The sequence below is a fragment of the Aplidium turbinatum genome, chromosome 2 (assembly GCF_918807975.1).
Source record: "Aplidium turbinatum chromosome 2, kaAplTurb1.1, whole genome shotgun sequence".
Classification (NCBI taxonomy): Eukaryota; Metazoa; Chordata; class Ascidiacea; order Aplousobranchia; family Polyclinidae; genus Aplidium; species Aplidium turbinatum.
Genome location: NC_137473.1, coordinates 53,691,986 through 53,711,934, shown reverse-complemented (window position 1 = coordinate 53,711,934; position 19,949 = coordinate 53,691,986). Strand labels below are relative to the sequence as shown.

The 19,949-nt window shown below is 38.5% G+C and overlaps 1 protein-coding gene and 1 pseudogene across 1 annotated transcript in view; both read left to right on the top strand.

Annotated features, from left to right (window-relative positions):
* The window catches only part of LOC145787018 (uncharacterized), a 46,039-nt gene that overhangs the window by 1,668 nt on the left and 24,422 nt on the right, over nt 1–19,949 (top strand). The window contains exons 3-25 of the mRNA XM_082598765.1: nt 13–185; nt 562–696; nt 2,670–2,828; nt 3,356–3,559; nt 4,145–4,183; nt 4,688–4,758; nt 6,413–6,521; nt 7,271–7,417; nt 9,694–9,877; nt 10,272–10,398; nt 10,865–10,981; nt 11,470–11,607; nt 12,073–12,214; nt 12,544–12,657; nt 13,019–13,136; nt 13,741–13,874; nt 14,391–14,470; nt 15,418–15,534; nt 16,062–16,227; nt 16,409–16,515; nt 16,904–17,037; nt 18,033–18,073; nt 18,566–18,745. Coding sequence (XP_082454891.1) covers nt 13–185; nt 562–696; nt 2,670–2,828; nt 3,356–3,559; nt 4,145–4,183; nt 4,688–4,758; nt 6,413–6,521; nt 7,271–7,417; nt 9,694–9,877; nt 10,272–10,398; nt 10,865–10,981; nt 11,470–11,607; nt 12,073–12,214; nt 12,544–12,657; nt 13,019–13,136; nt 13,741–13,874; nt 14,391–14,470; nt 15,418–15,534; nt 16,062–16,227; nt 16,409–16,515; nt 16,904–17,037; nt 18,033–18,073; nt 18,566–18,745 — 2,936 coding nt within the window. The remainder of the gene's footprint in view (nt 1–12; nt 186–561; nt 697–2,669; nt 2,829–3,355; nt 3,560–4,144; nt 4,184–4,687; nt 4,759–6,412; nt 6,522–7,270; nt 7,418–9,693; nt 9,878–10,271; nt 10,399–10,864; nt 10,982–11,469; nt 11,608–12,072; nt 12,215–12,543; nt 12,658–13,018; nt 13,137–13,740; nt 13,875–14,390; nt 14,471–15,417; nt 15,535–16,061; nt 16,228–16,408; nt 16,516–16,903; nt 17,038–18,032; nt 18,074–18,565; nt 18,746–19,949) is intronic.
* On the top strand, nt 1,041–2,090 carry LOC145765696 (uncharacterized; annotated as a pseudogene).

Below are 19,949 nucleotides of genomic sequence, written 5' to 3'. Positions count from 1 at the left end.
GCATATTTTCAGCGATGACGAAGAGCTGTATGTGGGGACAGTTCTTGAACAGTTTCTGAACTTGGGGTTCCAGGAAATCTGGTTAGGTGGGTCCGACATCGGTCATGATGACGTGTTCAAATGGGCGGATGGTACGGCTATCAATCAATATTATTGGGATGGAAACATGCCCCAGTCTGTCACAGGTAACTTATAATTTGAAGTAGGCTACTGTTCATTTAAGAAATATTTTTTGTTTTTTTTAAATATTAAAGCTATAAATGTTCTAAATAAATGTTCACACTCTTCACTAATAAATGTCCACACTCTTCACGCTAAATGCCATACTTTAACTGCAGCCTAGGTGATCAAGTCTTGTCACTGTACTTCTGGCTGCTATCGTGGCTCAATTTCAATTGCTATTTGCAGAGATCAAAATATTCTTGCACCTTAGCAGCTACTAAGCTGTAGCATCTCATCTGCCACTAAGCTAAGATTGTATGATACATGTAGCAACGAGTAACACGATAAAGTAAGTGATTTTATTTCATGAAATAATCGTAGGAATAATCTTTTATGCAGGAACCGAAGATTGTCTCAACCTGTACACTGGAAAATCCGCTGGAAACTGGGAAACCTCAAGTTGTTTCTATCAAAGACCCTTCATTTGCGAACTCCCTGAAGGTTCCACTTTACCTACCACCCCTGCTGTCACCGGTAAGCTCTAATAAGTTATTTTCAAACAAAATTATCTATGTGATTTTCCCTTTTTATTGTCGCCATGACAAATGTTCTTTCCTTGCAATCTTGAACCAAACACTTGTGATCAAGACTGTTGAAAGGATAATTTTGGCCTGGTATCAATGATATCTTCGGGCCCCAAATCAACATAACTCTAATACGAAGGCACCATGTTCAACGAATACGATGTAGATTTTCAAATTCCCGTGCCCTTGTGGGAACGTTACTGGCTTCTGAAATCATTCCCGCCCTGAAACAAATGCTTCCCCAGACCTCTCTATCAACGCTACTGCTTGTGATCTCTGACTAGTTTATTGTTCATGACTCAATTGTTGCCGACGCAGCCTTGTTGCCGACCACATTGTTGCCGACGCAGCCTTGTTGCCGACCACATTGTTGCCGATGCAGCCTTGTTGCCGACCACATTGTTGCCGACGCAGCCTTGTTGCCGACCACATTGTTGCCGACCACATTGTTGCCGATGCAGCATTGTTGCCGACCACAATGTTGCCGACGCAGCCTTGTTGCCGACCACATTGTTGCCGACGCAGCCTTGTTGCCGACCACATTGTTGCCGACCACATTGTTGCCGACCACAATGTTGCCGACAACATTGTTGCCGACCACATTGTTGCCGACCACAATGTTGCCGACCACATTGTTGCCGACCACATTGTTGCCGACCACATTGTTGCCGACCACATTGTTGCCGACGCAGCCTTGTTGCCGACCACATTGTTGCCGACCACATTGTTGCCGACCACAATGTTGCCGACCACATTGTTGCCGACCACATTGTTGCCGACCACATTGTTGCCGACCACATTGTTGCCGACCACATTGTTGCCGACCACAATGTTGCCGACCACATTGTTGCCGACCACAATGTTGCCGACCACATTGTTGCCGACCACATTGTTGCCGACGCAGCCTTGTTGCCGACCACATTGTTGCCGACCACATTGTTGCCGACCACATTGTTGCCGACCACATTGTTGCCGACGCAGCCTTGTTGCCGACCACATTGTTGCCGACCACAATGTTGCCGACCACATTGTTGCCGACCACCTTGTTGCCGACCACATTGTTGCCGACCACATTGTTGCCGACCACATTGTTGCCGACCACAATGTTGCCGACCACATTGTTGCCGACGCAGCCTTGTTGCCGACCACAATGTTGCCGACTACATTGTTGCCGACGCAGCCTTGTTGCCGACCACATTGTTGCCGACGCAGCCTTGTTGCCGACGCAGCCTTGTTGCCGACCACATTGTTGCCGACGCAGCCTTGTTGCCGACGCAGCCTTGTTGCCGACCACATTGTTGCCGACGCAGCCTCGTCTCCTTTAGCTCGTCCTTGGCGAGTTGATTTGTTCAAATTAATACAAATAGGATTTGTGTGGTTGTCTCTGAACAGGCTAATTACAATTCTAAGAAAACATTTCCTGGAATTGTTTTTCTGTTTATTTCAAAGTGAACTGTTGTGTTGTTGTTGTCGTATCCCGGATTACGCCCGGTAGTTGAAGATTTAAATTAAGTGAACGGGAAAGCAAGGAAGCCAATCGTCCTGTCCACTTTCAGGCGTGCCTTTAAGTGTCCTGCCAAAGACACAGCCGCATACTCTTGAGCGGTGTCGAATCGGCGCCTTTTCGAATGCCGTTTCAGGGATCTCACCACTCGGCTATGCAGCCGACAGTCAACTGACAACTCGACAAAGTCAACCGACAGCTACCATCCCTGTCAATAAATTGGGTCCTATCAAAGTCTGCATACGTTGAATTAATGTAAAAACTCTCCACTGCCTTTTCGCAAAAAAAAAAACACACAATCGTTTTCGATTTTAAAGTCTTTGATATGACCCGGCCTGGAGTCGAGCCATGACCCACCAGAGCCAGACGCTACTGAGTTGCTACACACACCAAACAAGTAACGTTTATTTCCCTCACAGTTGAAGGAAAATGCGACAGTGGATGGCGACACTTCCGAGGTAGCTGCTACTTGGTCGCCCAAAAGGAAACCAGCCAAACAGAGTCTAGTTCATATTGCACTCAAAACGGAGCTAAGTTGGCCAGCATTTTGAATGACGATGAACTAAGTTATCTACTCGGTCAGTGCTTTGTTGACTTTGAATAATTTACGTAACAAATACTACGGTATTGTATTTTTGCGGGTGTTGCTTTATCTGATCTTATTATCCAATGGTTGACATCTTGTTCAGTACCTGACAATGCGGTCTTATCCACACTTACGTTTGGTTGTTAAAAAAGATTTGATTTGAGTAGAATGGGAACAAGATAATCCAGTTTTTATATTAATCTTCAAGTCTTCGGGGGGATGTCGGACTCTTCCGAGCAATCACTTACAAGAAGAAGATCTATTCCTAAAGTATAGTGCTGAGGAATAGACTGCATCATTAATCATTGTACTATTTTCAAATCTTCTAACGGAGTGGAAGGTTTGCGTGTCTTTGGTAATGAAATTAAAGTCTAAATGTTCTCTAATAGCCTTCCAGTATAGTCCTAAGGTGGTAAAAGGATGGACCCTCTGCCTCAGAAACTTAAAAAGAAACGTTTGACTAAAATACAGCTGCATGCTTGATCGAGCTTTGAAAATCATTTGTTTTTTCTTTTTCAGGTTCGATACAAGGTACGAGCTGGATAGGGCTGACGAAACAAAGCGGCAGCTACGTCTGGATGGACGGGTCGCCATATGCTTTCTCCAACTTTGACGCAACCAGTTCTAAAACCCTGCAGTGTGTTTATATGAAAGCTACTGATGGATTATGGATGGATGCCTCATGCACAGAAGCTCATACTGCTGTTTGTAAAAAAGACGAAAGTACGTTATTTGTGTGCAGGTGCATGGAAAATAATTGGTTCCAACTGACTTTGCTTGTTCTCTTTGGCTGAAACTTTGCTAAGTAACTGGCCATTGAGGTCAAAATCGAATTCGTAGCAGAAAATTCCATTGGGTTTGCTGTTGTTTATTGTACTGTAAAATGTAAATAATCGTTTCATTGGTTCGTTTTGAAGAGACCAGTGACTTTGAATTGTAATTTTCCGTTTTTATATTATTTCAAAGTGTAAAAAATTAATATTAAAAATTGATTACACCGGCAAATTTCTATATTGATATTTATTATCCATGCAGTTATAATTAAAAAAATAGACCTATCCAGGTTCTGCACTAATTAAATAGAGGACCTACAATTATTGTTTGGACTGACCCCAGTTTAGTGCAGGAATACACAAAAGGTTAATCTCAAAGGGCAACGCGATAACTTAGAAGTGTGTGGAGGGGAGAGGATGAAACCAGATTACGACAAATTTTTACTTTTTTTAGTCGATAATAAGTGAACTTTTGTAAAATACTTGCAGTGAATTCAATTCCAAACTTGTTGATATTTGTTGTGCATATTTGCAGTACCAACACCCACATCAACAATCTCCCCGCCTAGTGCAAGTAAGTCGAATTTGTGACGAAATGATGACACCATAATAGTAGTATATTTTACGTTTTTTTTAGTCTTGAACCATGATATGATATTATTATGATGTCACTATTTGTCACAAGTGCATTTAAAACAAAAGCATTTTTTCTAACAGCAGATGCTGTGCTCATCGGATGAATTTAAAAGTAAAAGCAGAACACAGTGTTTTCATTAAGCATGCGCAATGCGCATTGTCACGGCATACCAAACGTCTTTGAAGCGATAAAACAATCGATATGTTGTATTACAGAACGATATATGCTTTTACTTTCTAATTGATACACACTGCAAACAGTAACTAATCCTGATAAATATCCCAACTTTAACATAGAGAGCTGTTCCAGTAGTCTGTTTTACGTTGCTTTGAGTGAGTGTTGTAATATTTTGCAAATATGTAGCCTGGTAAATTGCTGATGTTTTCCATGGGGTGACCCCTACGACACTTGTTTAACCAAACTAACTCCAAACACATTTAGATCCTGGAGATGTGGATAAGTGTGGCACTGGTGGATGGTTTTCTGATCCTTCATCTACTCAATGCTATTTTGTAAGTAGGAATAGAACCATAACTTATTTGTTTAGAAGGGACAAAGCTGACGTCATTGTTGAAGTGTGGAAGGCCGAAAGTTTATTATTTAGCCTCTCATTTAGCGTTGTTTCTTGGACTACAGTCTACATCGGAAAGGTACTGAAAAGCAGTCAGTCTTTGGTTTATTCGTCCAAGACACGCATACCTTTCGCTTTGTTTAGTGGATGGGCGTTGGCGGTATGGGCTGGGATTGATTTAAGAGCAGACTAAAAGATATAGTAATCGTTACGTCACAAAATGTGATTCACATCATTTGGTCTGCCGCGGGAACAGTGGCTGTTGTCATCCCCTATCATCAGTGCTGTATTCGTAAAAAAAGCACAGGGTATACTGTCTCAGATTTGATAAAATGATAAATACACAACTTGCAAAATACTAATCTTTATTCTACCATAACATGAATTATCAACATCAAAATTGGACGAGAGGTACAAAATTGTTTATTTTTTATGAATAGGCCTACATTCCAAACAGCCTGCCGAGAGGAATCTACATCTTTATCCTCTTTACAAATTTGGGATTTAGTATCCTTAGCTGATCGGTGGTTTGGCAGCCAGGATCTTACACATTTTTTAGCAGTAAATTGAGCCACAGGTGGTCTATTGCAATTAAGTTTAGTAAACATCGAACAGACCACATTACCAATAAGCAAAGATGCTCTTGAACTTGTGATAATATCGTTCAATAAACTGAAACCACGTTCACATTCTGCTGTAGAACAAGGAAAGTTGAAATAGCTGTCAAGAGAGGCTTCAAATTATTGGGCACAATTTCAACTTTTTCACTAAAGTCTCTTAACCCTTGGATTGACTGTATTTCATCAATGTCAAAGCGTCTACAAATTCTTCTCACCTCTGCTTCTCCATGACGCAAATTTCCTTGTATCATTTTTCCAGGTTGCAAGTTAGCAATATCAACCAGTAGCTGACCATTGTTAGTGTCGGCATTAGCACAAAGTCTCATTTGCATTCTGCTAACAATGCTCTGAATGAATTGATTGAATGATAAAACTCTCAGAACGGGTTCATGGTACACCCATGTACCATTGTACACCCGTATACCATTGGTCCTCAAAGGGTTAAGTAGTTAGTTAGTAAGCTAGTTGTCAAGAATCAGTTAGGATAGCATACGCAATCTATTTGGAAAACCAGAGGGTATACTATAGTTGCTGGAAAAAGCAGAGAGTATACCGTGCTGCGTATACCGCCGTAGCCTATACCCTACGAATAGGATAGGCTATCATCATCATCATCACCATCATCATCATCATCATCATCATCACCATCATCATCATCATCATCATCATCATCATCATCATCATCATCATCATCATCATCATCATCATCTTGAGCGCGTTTGTTTTGTTCGCGTCGCGTCTTTTTATATGATCAATCAATCAAGCTTATTTTCTATCCTATAGATACAATGAAAATACTAGGAATGAAAGAATTAAAAACCCACAATTTCCTTTGAATGAAAAAGAGGCTGTATCCTGGATAATGTTATGATTCTTACTGTGTCTCTGTATTCACAAAACGAAATGAAACTGATCACACAATTAACCTACACGTAAATAGCTAACTGAGCACGAATTTCTTGTCGTTTGCAATAGATCAACGCCCTGCAGTTACGGTCTTGGAGAGACGCCCGCCATGCTTGCCAATCCATTGGTGGAGATCTTGCTTCAATCAATACTCCAGCAGAACAAACCTTCCTTCACGGTGAGTGGAACGAGGACGGATTTTCATTTGGTCAAAATTGCAACTAATTTAGAGAAAATAGCAAATAGGCTACATTTACTGCATTGACTTAAAATTTTAGCTTTATAATTATAGAGCTTTTGTAGTCAGTTTGCCTTGTTGTATCATAAGCATACAAAGATGAGTAACGTAATCAGGTTTAACATACTTACGTTTATTTTAAAATTAACAGAAAACAAAAACTACTTAAAACAAATTTCCCATGGAACGTTTTCGATTAGCCTTTCCTAGACTAATGCTACGTGTTTTTATTGCAAAGAAATTTATTTTTCACACGAGTCAGTTCAATCATATATAGCTAAAAATCGATTTCGATCAGCTAGAAGCTAGATCATCTTCAGTGAAGTTTATGTTGGCTTGACACCTGTCAGAAAATACTTCATTTTTTTGATACTTGTTTTATTATATTTTTGTTATAATCTTAGCTCAATTTAGTATACGCTACAATAACGTTATGCAAAGAATATAACCTCAATATAACTTGCATACACTTATTCTATGCAATGACATTGTATGCAAGACATGCTACGAATTGAAATAAGAAGCTGCCATTATTTGTAATGAAGCTGCAATTGTTTGCAAAAAAATTCCAATTGTTGTCAAGTAGTTGCAATTATTAATATTGTAAAGCAGCTGCAATTGTTTGCAAACAAGTTGCAATTGTTGTCAATAAGTTGCAATTATTATATAATGTTGCAATTACTTTGCAGCTACAACTGGTCCGTTACCGACCGTAAACAATTTATGGATTGGAGCTACTGACCCCAATAACTTCCAACATGACATACTTGATGTATCGGACGGAGGATGGACGTGGAGCGATGAAACCCCGTTCAATTATCTCAACTGGAATGATGGTAAGAGTTTGGCATTTTAAACAGAAATACTTCTTCCTTTTTGAAGTCAGAAGGTCATGTGAAGCCATGTAAGGCCTGATGAGGCCAGGTAAGGCCAAATGCATAGATTACTTTTTTTCATCACTGGCCAGCTTGAGATATTAATAAAGCAACAAATGTTGTTTCAATGTAAATTGAATAAGGTACTCTTCCCAAATAAGGCCCGTGCCTAAATAAGGCCCACCCTTTCATATCTGGAAAACCAAAGCAAGCAAGGAACACTTGGCTACGCAGCAACGCTAAATGAGAGGCTAAATAATAAACTTTCGGCCTTCTACGCTTCAACAATAACGTCAGCTTCGTCTCTTCTTAAAAATAAGTTATGGTTCTATTCCTACTTACAAAATAGCACTGAGTAGATGTGGTAATCTAATTGGCTGCGATAATCATGTGAATGAACAGAAAAGTAATTTGGTTTTCTAGAAGAAACCACATGCCAGCAGAGTTAGTTGTAAATTTCTGAAAGTTATCTTGCAGGAGTAAAATTTTGTTCAGTACTTAATCTATCGGCGTGTTTTCGTAAGTGGTGTTTGTTTTCTACCTTTGTTAGAGTTTCAGGAGATGCTAAAGGGTCTAAAGTTTCAACATATATTGACATATTGACCTTTCTTGGATAGTGTATTTAGGAAGTTTACGTTAAACTGATTGTGAAGAGTTGCCTTAACAAGGCCCATCAAAATCAGCCACGAGCCTTATTAGGGCAGGTACCCTTGGCGTTCAATTATGGGCTTGTAAGGGCTGTTAGGAGAAAGGCACTGCAGTTGATACTCCCTTACTGGCAGCTAACAAGCACAACATCAGATCAAAACACCACCACCATGTGGTTAGGGCACAAAATAAGTTACCTCTTTTGCGAAAATTGGGTTTCGCTTTTATTAGGATTTGGAATTTTTCCACTTGATAACAAGACTACAGCTGACCATGTCTTTGCTCCAAGTAATGTCACCAACATTGACCATACAGTCGGTGACCAATCTCAGTTGCCATCACCGAGTCGTGACATGTTTTCACAGCCACCAACAAGTTGTGGGATGTCTCCACAACCGTCAACAAGACATGATTGTCTCCACAAATATCAACAAGTTATGGGATGTCTCCACAATCGTTAACAAGTCATGAGATGTCTCCACAAATATCAATAAGTTATAAGATGCCTCAACAACCGTTAACAAGTCATGAGATGTCTCCACAAATATAAACAAGTCATGGGATCTCTCCTCAACCATCAACAAGTCATGGGATTTCAACACAGCTCCCCATATCAACACCATGTCATAGCATTATGGCTACACCATCAGCAAAATTAATACCCTAAGCAAGAAGCGGGGGCAAAGAAAAAGGAGCATTAATATTATCGAGCAACAACTGTATCGAAGTCTCTGTTTGACACGTATGGAAAAGAAAGAGAAAAGGCAAAACGAAAGGGGAAACAGTAAATATGCAAAGACGTCCAAGTGTAGCAGGTTGGTGTTGCTCGGTATGTTTAGAAAATACAGTCTCCGACATGAGGCAACGTGAAAGTTGTAAAATATGGTAGGCAGCCATGAAAACTGTGTTGGTTTAACAAAATATGATGATGAATTTATATGCCCTGATTGTGATATGTAAATGTTTTACTGTTGAAAAAGAATTTCTTTGAAAAAATTTATTTGAACTTGTGATTGAAAAAAAACTTGTTTGCACGAAGTTACGATCGATTGGAAAAGAACTTACATGAACTCACTACGTGAAGTCTAACATTTCTTTTTGTAATAAACTATGGTAACTAAATTGTTTTTGGGATTTTTCACTGTTTTGATGTTGTGTATTGTTTTTTCCCCGCGATTTATGGTTCAAAAAATTGAGTTTAGAAGGCTGGCCTTATTAAGGCAATGGTGCCCTTTTAAGGCCCACTCAGAAGTAATTAGCAAATCAACTATAATTTTAAAACTTTGGTCAATATGTTATTAAAATCATTCTAAAGAAGTGCTTTAATGATTCTAAAACACAATAAAACACACATTGGTACCCGCTTTTTTATTTCATGATCAATTTGCGACAAAATCAAAAAGGCGGGCCTTATTAGGGAAGGGTACCTTACAACTCTATCCAGTATTTCTGGATAAAGCCTAATACATTCATTCTGAAATTAGTGATCCAAATTAGTTTCAAAGTGATAAGCGTCGGCAATCAATATATTTGCCTAAGATAAAATCGTGCCTCAATCGATCGCTGACGGATATTGTTGTCGTCACAAGGCGAGCCAAACAATTCCGGCGATGAAGACTGCGGAGAGCTGCAAACCGACACTGGCCGCTGGAATGATCTCGACTGCCTGAACTATAGACATTTCATCTGCGAGAAGACTGGAAATAATGCCAATGTTGTTGGCCCAGATGTGCAGGATCCAAACTGTCAGAGCAATGAAGCTTGTTGTTTCAAGTAAGTATTGGTTTGGAATGGAAAAAAATGTGATTAGTTGTTACAGATAATGAGATGGTAATGCAAAGTCATCTTTTGCTAAATAAAGTGACTTGCGTTCTTCTAGTGACTATAGGCTGCCAGCACTAGGTTACCTCCTGATGTTAAGGATGATACCTAGCTTTTATTACCGACGTTTCGTCGGTCAGCACGACTGACTTTATTAAGTGGGCTGAAACAGATAAACACGACCTGTTCAGTAACAAATGGCACAACACAAAAACATACTGACGAAATGAATAAAGTAGCTATAAATTGTTAGTTATTAATTATGCAATGGCTAGTGTTTTTGCTGTGTCTGCTGGATGGAGAATAAATTTGATTAATTAATTGAACGTTCTGTATGTCCTCAAAGACATATCGGTGTGGAGTACGGAGGATCATTAGACGACTCCGTGCTAACTGCTTCTACCGAGGCGGATGAATTTTTCGTTGCATCGCGTGGTCGATTGAACACTCCGGCTGACGTCATCATATTCAACGTAAGTCAGTGATATGACGATTTTTGAAAAAATACTTTCCAAAGAATGTCGGATCGCTACCGATCCGGTTGATATCGATATCTGATAACATTTAAACAAGAAATACATATTATAAAACAATATCAAGACTACAAAAAGTTCTCAATACCAAGCAAAATAGTCTAGCAGCGCGAATTATATCAAGTATGTAGTCGCTATTCACCTAAAAATCCTATACGGCTTGTTGCAAGCTAATTGGAATCATCAGAACGTTCTTGTTCAAATACGTTTCTATTTGAATAAGAACGTTCTGATAATCTCAATTAGGGTGAAACAGGATGGTTTTTTAGTGAATAACAACTATATATTTGATCTGGTGATGTTTAAATGGTCTGTCTTTGTTATTACGCATAGCATTTACACATAAGCAACTTCAATATTTGAAGTTGGGTTTAAAGTTAATAAAGTTGCTTTAATATATTTCCAGGATGATATAAGCGTTGGGACTGGTCATGGGGCTTGGGAACCAAGGGGTGATGACTCAGAACCTTGGCTGCAGGTTGACTTCCCCGATAACATGGACATAAAGGGCATAGTTACACAGGTTCGCTTGTTTTGTGTTACGTTTTTTCATTTTCTAAAGATTTTATATATCAGCTATCATCTAACTTTCGATCATTTGCCAACTATTTTACCCATCATCTATCTTTCAAACTTATCCCAACTAGATTTCTTAGCTCCCTATATGATTACAGCGCGGAGCAATAAATTACTCATCATGCCATCATAGAGTATCCGGTTTATAAACGGGCATACGGGTATAATTGTACTGAACGATTGTTTTACATGAAAACTTAGGTGGCGTAGAACTTTTTCTTGTCAGTTTATGATGTTAATAGCTACGGCATATACAATAACACACAATCCACGGCATAGGTTACGTAAGCTAGGTTACGTTTTTCTCTTTTGTATAAGAAAAAACAGTTTAATTTTCGTTAACAAACGCAGCCTAACTGTGTTATACATTCCATCAATTATTATTTTCGACAGTTCATTGAATTCTATGTAAAGAATTAAATATTTTGTATTCAGGGAAGGAACGGTTTGATCCAATATTCAGAGCGGCAATGGACCACGTCATTCAAGATAAGATACAGCCAGGATCAACACCACACGGGATCTGCAGTATCGGAATGGGAATGGTTGTCAGATCAGGACGGAAATCCAATTGTGAGTCACCGTGATCTCGGTCTATGAAGTCATCATTGATTCAGGAAGAGATCAAGTTTCCGTTTTTTTACAATGTAGCGAGTGTCTGATCTGATTATTTCATCATTCCATGAACAATTACCGTTGTATTGCTTGTCGACTGCAGTGCATAGTCGAGAGGTGACGTTCGAAAGGGCGCTAGTTTGACACCGCTTAAGAGTATGCGGGTTCTTGCCAAGACACAAACACCAATGTGTGTACTATGTAGGCCTAAGCCTAGATACGACAAAATGCAATGCTATGTTTTAGAAAACAGGTTGCAGCAATAATTTCTAGGTGAATTTGTACACAAAACGGGTAAACCATGTTTAGATAATTGCTCTACTTTTTTGCAAAAACTGTCTTTCTTGCTATGTTGTCAACAAGGCATAACCTGGGATCGACTAGCAACTCATCATTGTTTTTGACTGAAAACGTATTCCTTAGATTTTTGATGGAAACAGTGATCAGAATACACAAGTGACCAACCTCTTTCCTCGATCAATCATAGCGATACACATCAGATGCTATCCAGTCACGTGGAAAGAAAGGGGTGCCCTTCGGTTGGAATACGTTGGATGTCGCGCATGTATGAATGGCAGTTTATTTTTATCTGCTTGCTTGCAGCCAAAGCAACAACAGTTGTCGTTTTCATATTGCTTGAATTTCGGGCAGCGTTTGAATGCTGCAAAAGTAGAAAGTTTGCGATAGAAAATAATCTTAATCTAATCAAAAGATGTAGGCTGTTGTTTAGTAAATGAACTACCTTGTGTTGTTATCTTCACTGCCGAACGAGAGAAAAAGCTGAAACGATGTTGCACGTAAACATTTTGGAGTGATTTGGCCTGGGATCGATCCATGGCCCACCATAAGTGATGTAGTATTTTACCACTGATATTATTTTACTTATTGTTGTAGCTTGCTTGTTCAAAATTGGTATGAATTCTGGCTATATCACTGACAATATGATCACTGCTTCTTCTTCTGCTGGGAGCAAGACTCCTCAACAAGCTCGAGCTCCTGTGGATACAGGCAAGATTATAAAGAAACTAAAAAAGTTTTAAATCTTTTTGTTATTGATGACTTTTAAGCAGTAATAACAATTAACGGCAGTGTTTCTGCAAGGTACCTTTCCAAAACTGAATCAAAGAATGTTACAGTTGTGTAGAAATTATGATGTTTTCCTACAGTTGTGTTGATGATGAAAATACAGTTGAACACGTAACGTGTTCGCTAGTGTGTTCTGCGCTGCTATAATTAAACGCTCCTGAAGTTAAAGTAAACAGTAGACACGTTTAAACGTTCAAATTGTTTGCTAAACTATTTGTTTTATTTGTTGAGTTTGTTTTCATATAGTCGCTCTTTTAAAGTGAGAGTTGTATTTTTTTTGTAGCTGAATGCCTGGCATCGGCCTCTGACAAAGGAGCAGACTACAGAGGTTGGTTGTCCAAAACCACAGATAATATTGTTTGCCAAAAATGGACCGACCAGTTCCCACAAAGCCACGACAGGTGAGAAAATTCACGATCAACCGTCTAGTAGAGATTTTTTGTTTGCTGTATCCAGGCTTACACCCGGTGGTTAAAGATTAGATTAAGTGGATGGGAAGGCAAGGAAGCCAATCTTCGTCATGCCTTTAAGTGCCCTGCTAAAGACACGGCCGCATGCTCTTGAGTGGTGTCGAACCGGCGCCCTTTCGATTGCCGATTTCCCGCTCTCACCACTCGGCTATGCAGCCGACAATAGTAAGCTTAGAGATGAAGATCAGCTAAGTGTTTTGTATGGTACTGTCGTTCATGTGAGATACTTCCTCTCAATTTAAAATACTTTGATTAATTGTGGGGACCTTTATTTTCGGACTTTGAAAGCTTCTTTGAAATCTTAATCTTGGCAGTTCCGCATATTTGAAGCAACTGAAACCGCTGAGTTAGGTCAAAAGAAAATTGCAAGAGATTTATTTTATTCTTGGAGTAATACACAAATGCTTTTAGTGTCCTACTTCGATGCGGTTCTACAAACTTTTAAAAGTGAGAATCAAACTTATTCAACCTCTATAGGCTTCGCGGCAAATGTCGTTTTGCAATATTTTCAAGTGAATATCCGTCATAATTTTAGAACTCCGGAAAACTATCCCGACTCTGGTTTGGACAACAATTTCTGCCGCAATCCAGATGGAGAAGACCGTCCCTGGTGCTACACTACCGATCCAAACGTTCGATGGGATTTTTGTGACGTCTCAATATGTCCAAGTAAATATTTGTCAAACTGGAATAATTCCCAAGTTGGTGTGACAGACAAACTGGATACGTCATAGGCTACAAACATGCGATGCGCACGGTAGTTTTAAAACTTTAAACTAGCAAAATGTTAAATCTTTTAAACTCAATGCAGTTTTCAATTTAAAAATGCGTAGGAGTTTTCATAAGTTGTAATTTATGATTATTATTATTGCATGCAAAAACAAACGATTTTAAGCTTAAACTGCCTCAGGAGATAGCACTGTATCATCATACATTATCATATCATTTTATTTCTAGTGGGTAGGAACTCTGTAAACACCCAAAGAGCCCCAAATCCATCAAAATGCGTTTATTTAAACTACCAGCCAAAAGCAATGTATTTCCGTTCTTTAAAAGATGCTTTTTTGATTAGGATTAAAAATATCGATGCTTCACTTAACAACTTGCCGCACCCAAGTTGACAAAGATGGATTTTTAACTTTTACATGCTTTCTTTGTCGTCGTCATAATGCTGCATACTTGTAGGTTACCAGCCAAGTGGATGGTCGCCGTCTTCACCACGTGACACCGAATACGTACAAGTCCAGTTCAAGGAATTCTACAAGGTAACTAATAATTTTATTTGCTACATCTTGCTGTGATTGTAGGGATGTCTTAAAAAGATCTAATGCAGTGGTTCTTAACCTTTTCGCAGATACGATTCCCTGTATAATGATTATTGATCACATGCACTTCGCCCCCGACCTCCCAATTTTTGAACAAGTGTAATGCCAAATCCAATTTTGTTTTGATTTATCACAGGGTTGCAAAAGCAGCTTGAATAAAACGTTGAAAAGGCGACTGCAAATATGGAAAGGTTTTATGAAGCCCCAGCTTTTGTGAAAATAACTGATATTTAAGTTCTGAACGCTCCTTTGCACTGAAAGCAAAGTTTTAAATGCTAAGGCTTCGCGATAAGTGATGCAATGAGTAGACCTACTAAGACTTGGTTGATTTTGTTTGTTACTATATCAGATTGCAGAGCAAGAGCAACCAACGTTTCGTCTATAGCTCTGCCAATGATTTCAATTTCCAGAAATATATAAATGGCCAAAATACAGGACATTGAAATCAATGCACCATCCAGAAAGATTAAACATCGTTGTAAAGCTTGCGCCCCCCATAGGAAACGACAGACGACTCCTAGGGTGGCGTATCCTCCTGGTTAAGAACCCCTGATCCAATATGTTAGCTTTAAAAAAATGTCTGGTTCATAATTTTGACTGAGAAAAAAGTGGTATTGATAGGAGTGTTAAAGGATGGGGTGAAGTGTTCCCCAGGAAAAGAGAAATATAATGACGGCAAAATTATCCGTTGCACCGAGTGGCTGCTGATCAACCGAGTTTTAATTTTGTGTGTCGGAAGTTCTTGCTGTACAAGTTTATCAAAGAGACTTACCAGACACAGTTTTAATTGATAGGAACAGATGGTTGACTTTTCAGCTCTCTCACCGTAAAAACCTGAATTTATCTTGTATAGGCTACCTTATTGAATAATGTACACGCATCCGTAGGTGTCCGGTATTACAGTGTACGGATCCACGTCCACTTACGTGTCCAGGTACGCTCTGATGTTCAGTGACGATGGCAAAAGTTACAATACCTATACGTCACAAAATGGCCAAGATCATGTAAGTTTTTATAAGTATTTACCTTAGCCTACCGTATATAATTTAATAAATAGGCTAAAGAAATTGTAAAACGAAAGCTTAAAGATCCCAAAACAGTTCATGGTCAGGTTATTTTGCAGTGCAGTAATAAAGTTTACCTAATATGCATTAATTGAAATTTCTTATTACGATCATAGATTAATTACAATAAATATGTTTCTAAGACTCTAAAAATATTTTCATAGTAGAAAGGGAAAGCTTTAGTTATTATAATAAACTCTACAAAATGGGTCTGGATGATTTTAGTACGGTACCATCCTCGATGATGCAATTGCTTTTGGTTTATTTGCCTTGTAAGTTAAAAGATGTTTCTAGACTTACATTTGCGTGTATTTTTGTGAAATAGTAACTATCTGTAAGAGGCTGCTGTCTCGTAACTGAATAACTTGCATCACAATTGGCTTGTTATTCCAGAGGGCCAGTGTAAAAGTGGCATGCGCTTGCATCCGAAACTAAATTCTTACAAACACCTTGTTTTGTCCTTTCAGCTCTTCTTGGGTTTGGACGGAGTTGATACCGAATACACAGACATCTTAAGAGAACCCATCTCGACAAAGTATATGAGAGTTCAACCCAGGCAGTGGCAAGGACAGACTATTGTTTTGCAATTCGAGATCAATGGTTGTTATGTGACTAACCGAATAGCATGCGATAGTAAGTAATGTTGTTCGAAGAAAGTAGCTTATGAAAGTTCAATTTGTATTCAACATCACTTCAAAGAGATCTTCTTCTTCTTCTTTTCTTCTTCCTGTATTTGTGGACTACTTTCAAACGTAAATATAAACGAATCAATTCCCAGCAAGGGCAACGTTCTAAATGCTCATCATTCTTTCAGCTCTTGGCTCAGACTTCACGGATACTTCCTTCACCATCGACTGTCCGGCCGGCTGCGTGGAAGACCCATCAGCAGGGCTCGTGTACGGAACTACTATCTACACAGAGGTAAAAGTTAATGAAAAACAATTCCGCTTTCTTGTGCTCAGTGCATCAGCAGCGAACATCACGATATTAATAGAAGATAGAGAATCTTCTTTATTCCTGGAAAGCTACGTTTATGAATCTGAACTCTTTTTTTTGTTGGTATTTTGTATCAAAACTTAGTCACATCAAAAGTTTAGCTGAGGTTTCATTTAGCGATGTTTCGCCTACTCCCCTTCAAAGAAAACTTCCAGCTACTCTACCAAAAGCAACAGGGATAAGTTAACTCTTTAAAAAAAAAAGCATTTGGGCAACCCATGTGCTGAAGTTTCTTAACACGGTCATTTTTTAAAAGATTTGTTATGGGGGTTATCAATCAATTTTATGACGCTTTGATTTTGTTTTTGACCAGAACTCTGCGATGTGTCCAGCTGCTATTCATGCAGGACGAACCACTGATCAACATGGAGGGACAGTTAACGTGGTTAAAACATCAGGAGAAGCTTCATACCAAGGAAGCTTTGCTAATGGCATCACTTCGCTCGAGTAAGAACCTTTCACGTGGACCACGTTTAATTATTTGGTTCTGAAATCTAAGGATGGTAGAAGAGAAGATGGTATTCCACTGTCCCTAGTGGAAACAATGTTAAACCAGCTTGATTTTGAAAATCCAAGAGATTAAAATATATTTATAGAAACGTAGCCTACAGTGGACTCCTACATTGCTCTTAAGCTTTTTAAAACTAGAAACAAAAAAGACAGACAAGACACAACAATGCAACAGGGTAAAGCATTATAACAATATACTTGACATATTTACAAAAAGAATTTTAGCAGTCGAACGTTTTCGGCTGAACTTAAGCCTTCATTAGGAATCTGAAAATATTTATAAAAATGCAATAAATTTCAACTTCTTGAAGGTAACTAACTAACTGACTAAATAACAAGAAATAAACAGCGATAAAAAACAGTGTGAAAAAAAATTGTTGCACAATGCACATTGCACATGGGTTTGTAATGCAAAAACGACTCATTTATGACGTAACAACGACTCATTTATGACGCAAAAACGACTTATTTATGACGCAAAAACGACTCATTAATGACGCAAAAACAATTTATTTTGTTATTGCTACCGGTACTTCAACATGACAAGGCATGGAACAGAGTTTCTGTATTCCATACATTGTACAGTAATATATTATTCTATAATACTAGTTTTTTATTACGTATCGTTTCTCTTAGCGGTGAACGTTTTATTGGTTGCTTGAGGAATTTGAAAATTGTAGGCCTACAGAAATATAGCATAATTTGATATATTAGCCTACTTGATTGGATATTCAATTCTGTTGATTAGACAGGCAATGAATTTCAAGACATAGCTTAGAAAAATATCACAATTCCCATACGAAGGCTTATCATAAATCATTTTAACTAATCAAGCTTACTACAAATGAATAAAAGCCTTCAAAAATCTAACTACTGTCACTTAACAAACTATCAGCAAAAGATTATTATTTGTTGTGTTCAATTGTTTTCAGCGCTACTGCATCGCATTTGTCATTGACCTTTGATGGCAGTGGTGAGTTTTCAACATTGTTTTCTATTGGAAAAATTTGACGTGTTTTGCTTTATGGCCAGAAAGCTGTTGGTGAAACAGACATTTTAAAGGCACCTTTATTATTATTTACTACTGACGCTTTTCTATACTGACGTGTTTCTAGGTGTAAACTGTGAAAGCTAAAGTATACGGCGAAGTAAACTCTAATAAACTTTCTGTAAAAATTTAAATATCTCAGGGTTGTATTTTAAAACCTGGAGTAAAGTTCCAGATCTCAAGCAATTGAGTTTAAATCTTTGAAATCTAATTTTATTGCAAAAAGTAATGAAGTCACATTTTAGTTATGCATTTATTGTAACAAAAGCGGGAGATTCAACTTACTTTTGTAACAACTAATTATTTTTTTTATTCACAAAATCTTTTTAAGTTTGGCGTTAATTGAACTGTTATCACTTGTAGTTAAATAATGGGAGAAATGACAAAACTTAGAAGTTGTAAGGCTGTCCGTTTTAGTGTACCGATGCGATACTGACTGGCAACCCTGGAAGGATCACTGTTACTATTTGCCACCAAAGACGGTTTTCAAAAATTGGCATGACGCCAGAGCGGAATGCATCTCCATGGGAGCGGACTTGACATCCATCCACTCTTCAGGAGAAAACGACTTCCATGAGTACATGATTACCCAGGGAGGTAATCACCAACATGCTAGAATATTTCACAATGTAGATTGTAACGACCTGTTTTAGCCTGATGCTGTGGCTTCTCTGTTGTAGTAGCGGTTCGCACTAGCTTTCGGAACACAGTTCCCTAGTCATGTGCTATGACGAACGGTGTTGAAGTCAGTGATTCGTTTTATTATGTGGCTCTTTTGTTTGGCTGCTGGCTGTTGAGTTTCTGTGTTGTTGTCAATAACTCAGTCAATTGCATGCGATAATATAAGTTAGTTGGACAGTGGACACATATTGTATTGTAGTATTGAGTACACAGTGTATTGTACAAACATAGAATGTTGATATAGGCTAACTTATACATCAACACAATACACTTTTATAAAACGTCGATGGCACGAAAATGGAAAAACACAATAGGCTACTCTACTCGAGTTTCAACCTTGTCGAGTGCGGCGTCTTCCATTTTCGTTCGATCGGGGTTTTGTCCTATGACTTTATAAAACCTCGCATCCTTTTTTAAATGCACTTTTACTGTATATTTACAATGAAGGATGGGATATCACTTACTTGCTTATCGTACGATGTTGGTTCAACTCTCGACTTAAGCCAGTTGTGAGAAACACAGCTTTTCTCGACACAGACGCTGTCAGTCCCTGAGGCTCAGTAATTAAATGAGTGTATGATAGCCTTTACAATGAAATACTGGTATACTGGCTTACATTTATTTTAAACGAACGGTTTGTAAGATAATTGGGTTAAAACATGCTAACATGTAGCCTATGTGTATAAGTTGCAGCAGGACAAGTTATCAGATGGGTTGTTGGGGTTAAATTTACAGTTGAACTAACGAATTTCAAGGTTTGCAGTAAAAAGAAATGTATGGCAGAAAACCAAATCAAATAGGTCAGCACATAGAACTGAAAGTATAAACAACATTTTACAAAAAATAGAAAATGTTAAAACGCAACCTGTAAGTCTTCATCCCTGCAGCTGCATTTCTCAATAATAGGCTACCTTTAACTCGTATCTTTATTCTTCGATTGAATCGCTGAAGCCTGGTCGTTCTCCTTTACCTATAGAAGTGTGTATGTTATCCCAATACACTCAGTGACTGCAAAAGAGTAGTCCAATTTTGGTTTCATCATCCAAGAAAATCAAGGTTTTGTTCTATTTGGTTTGGTTTTGAATCTTTATCCTCGGACTGACAAAGCCTTGTGATAGGA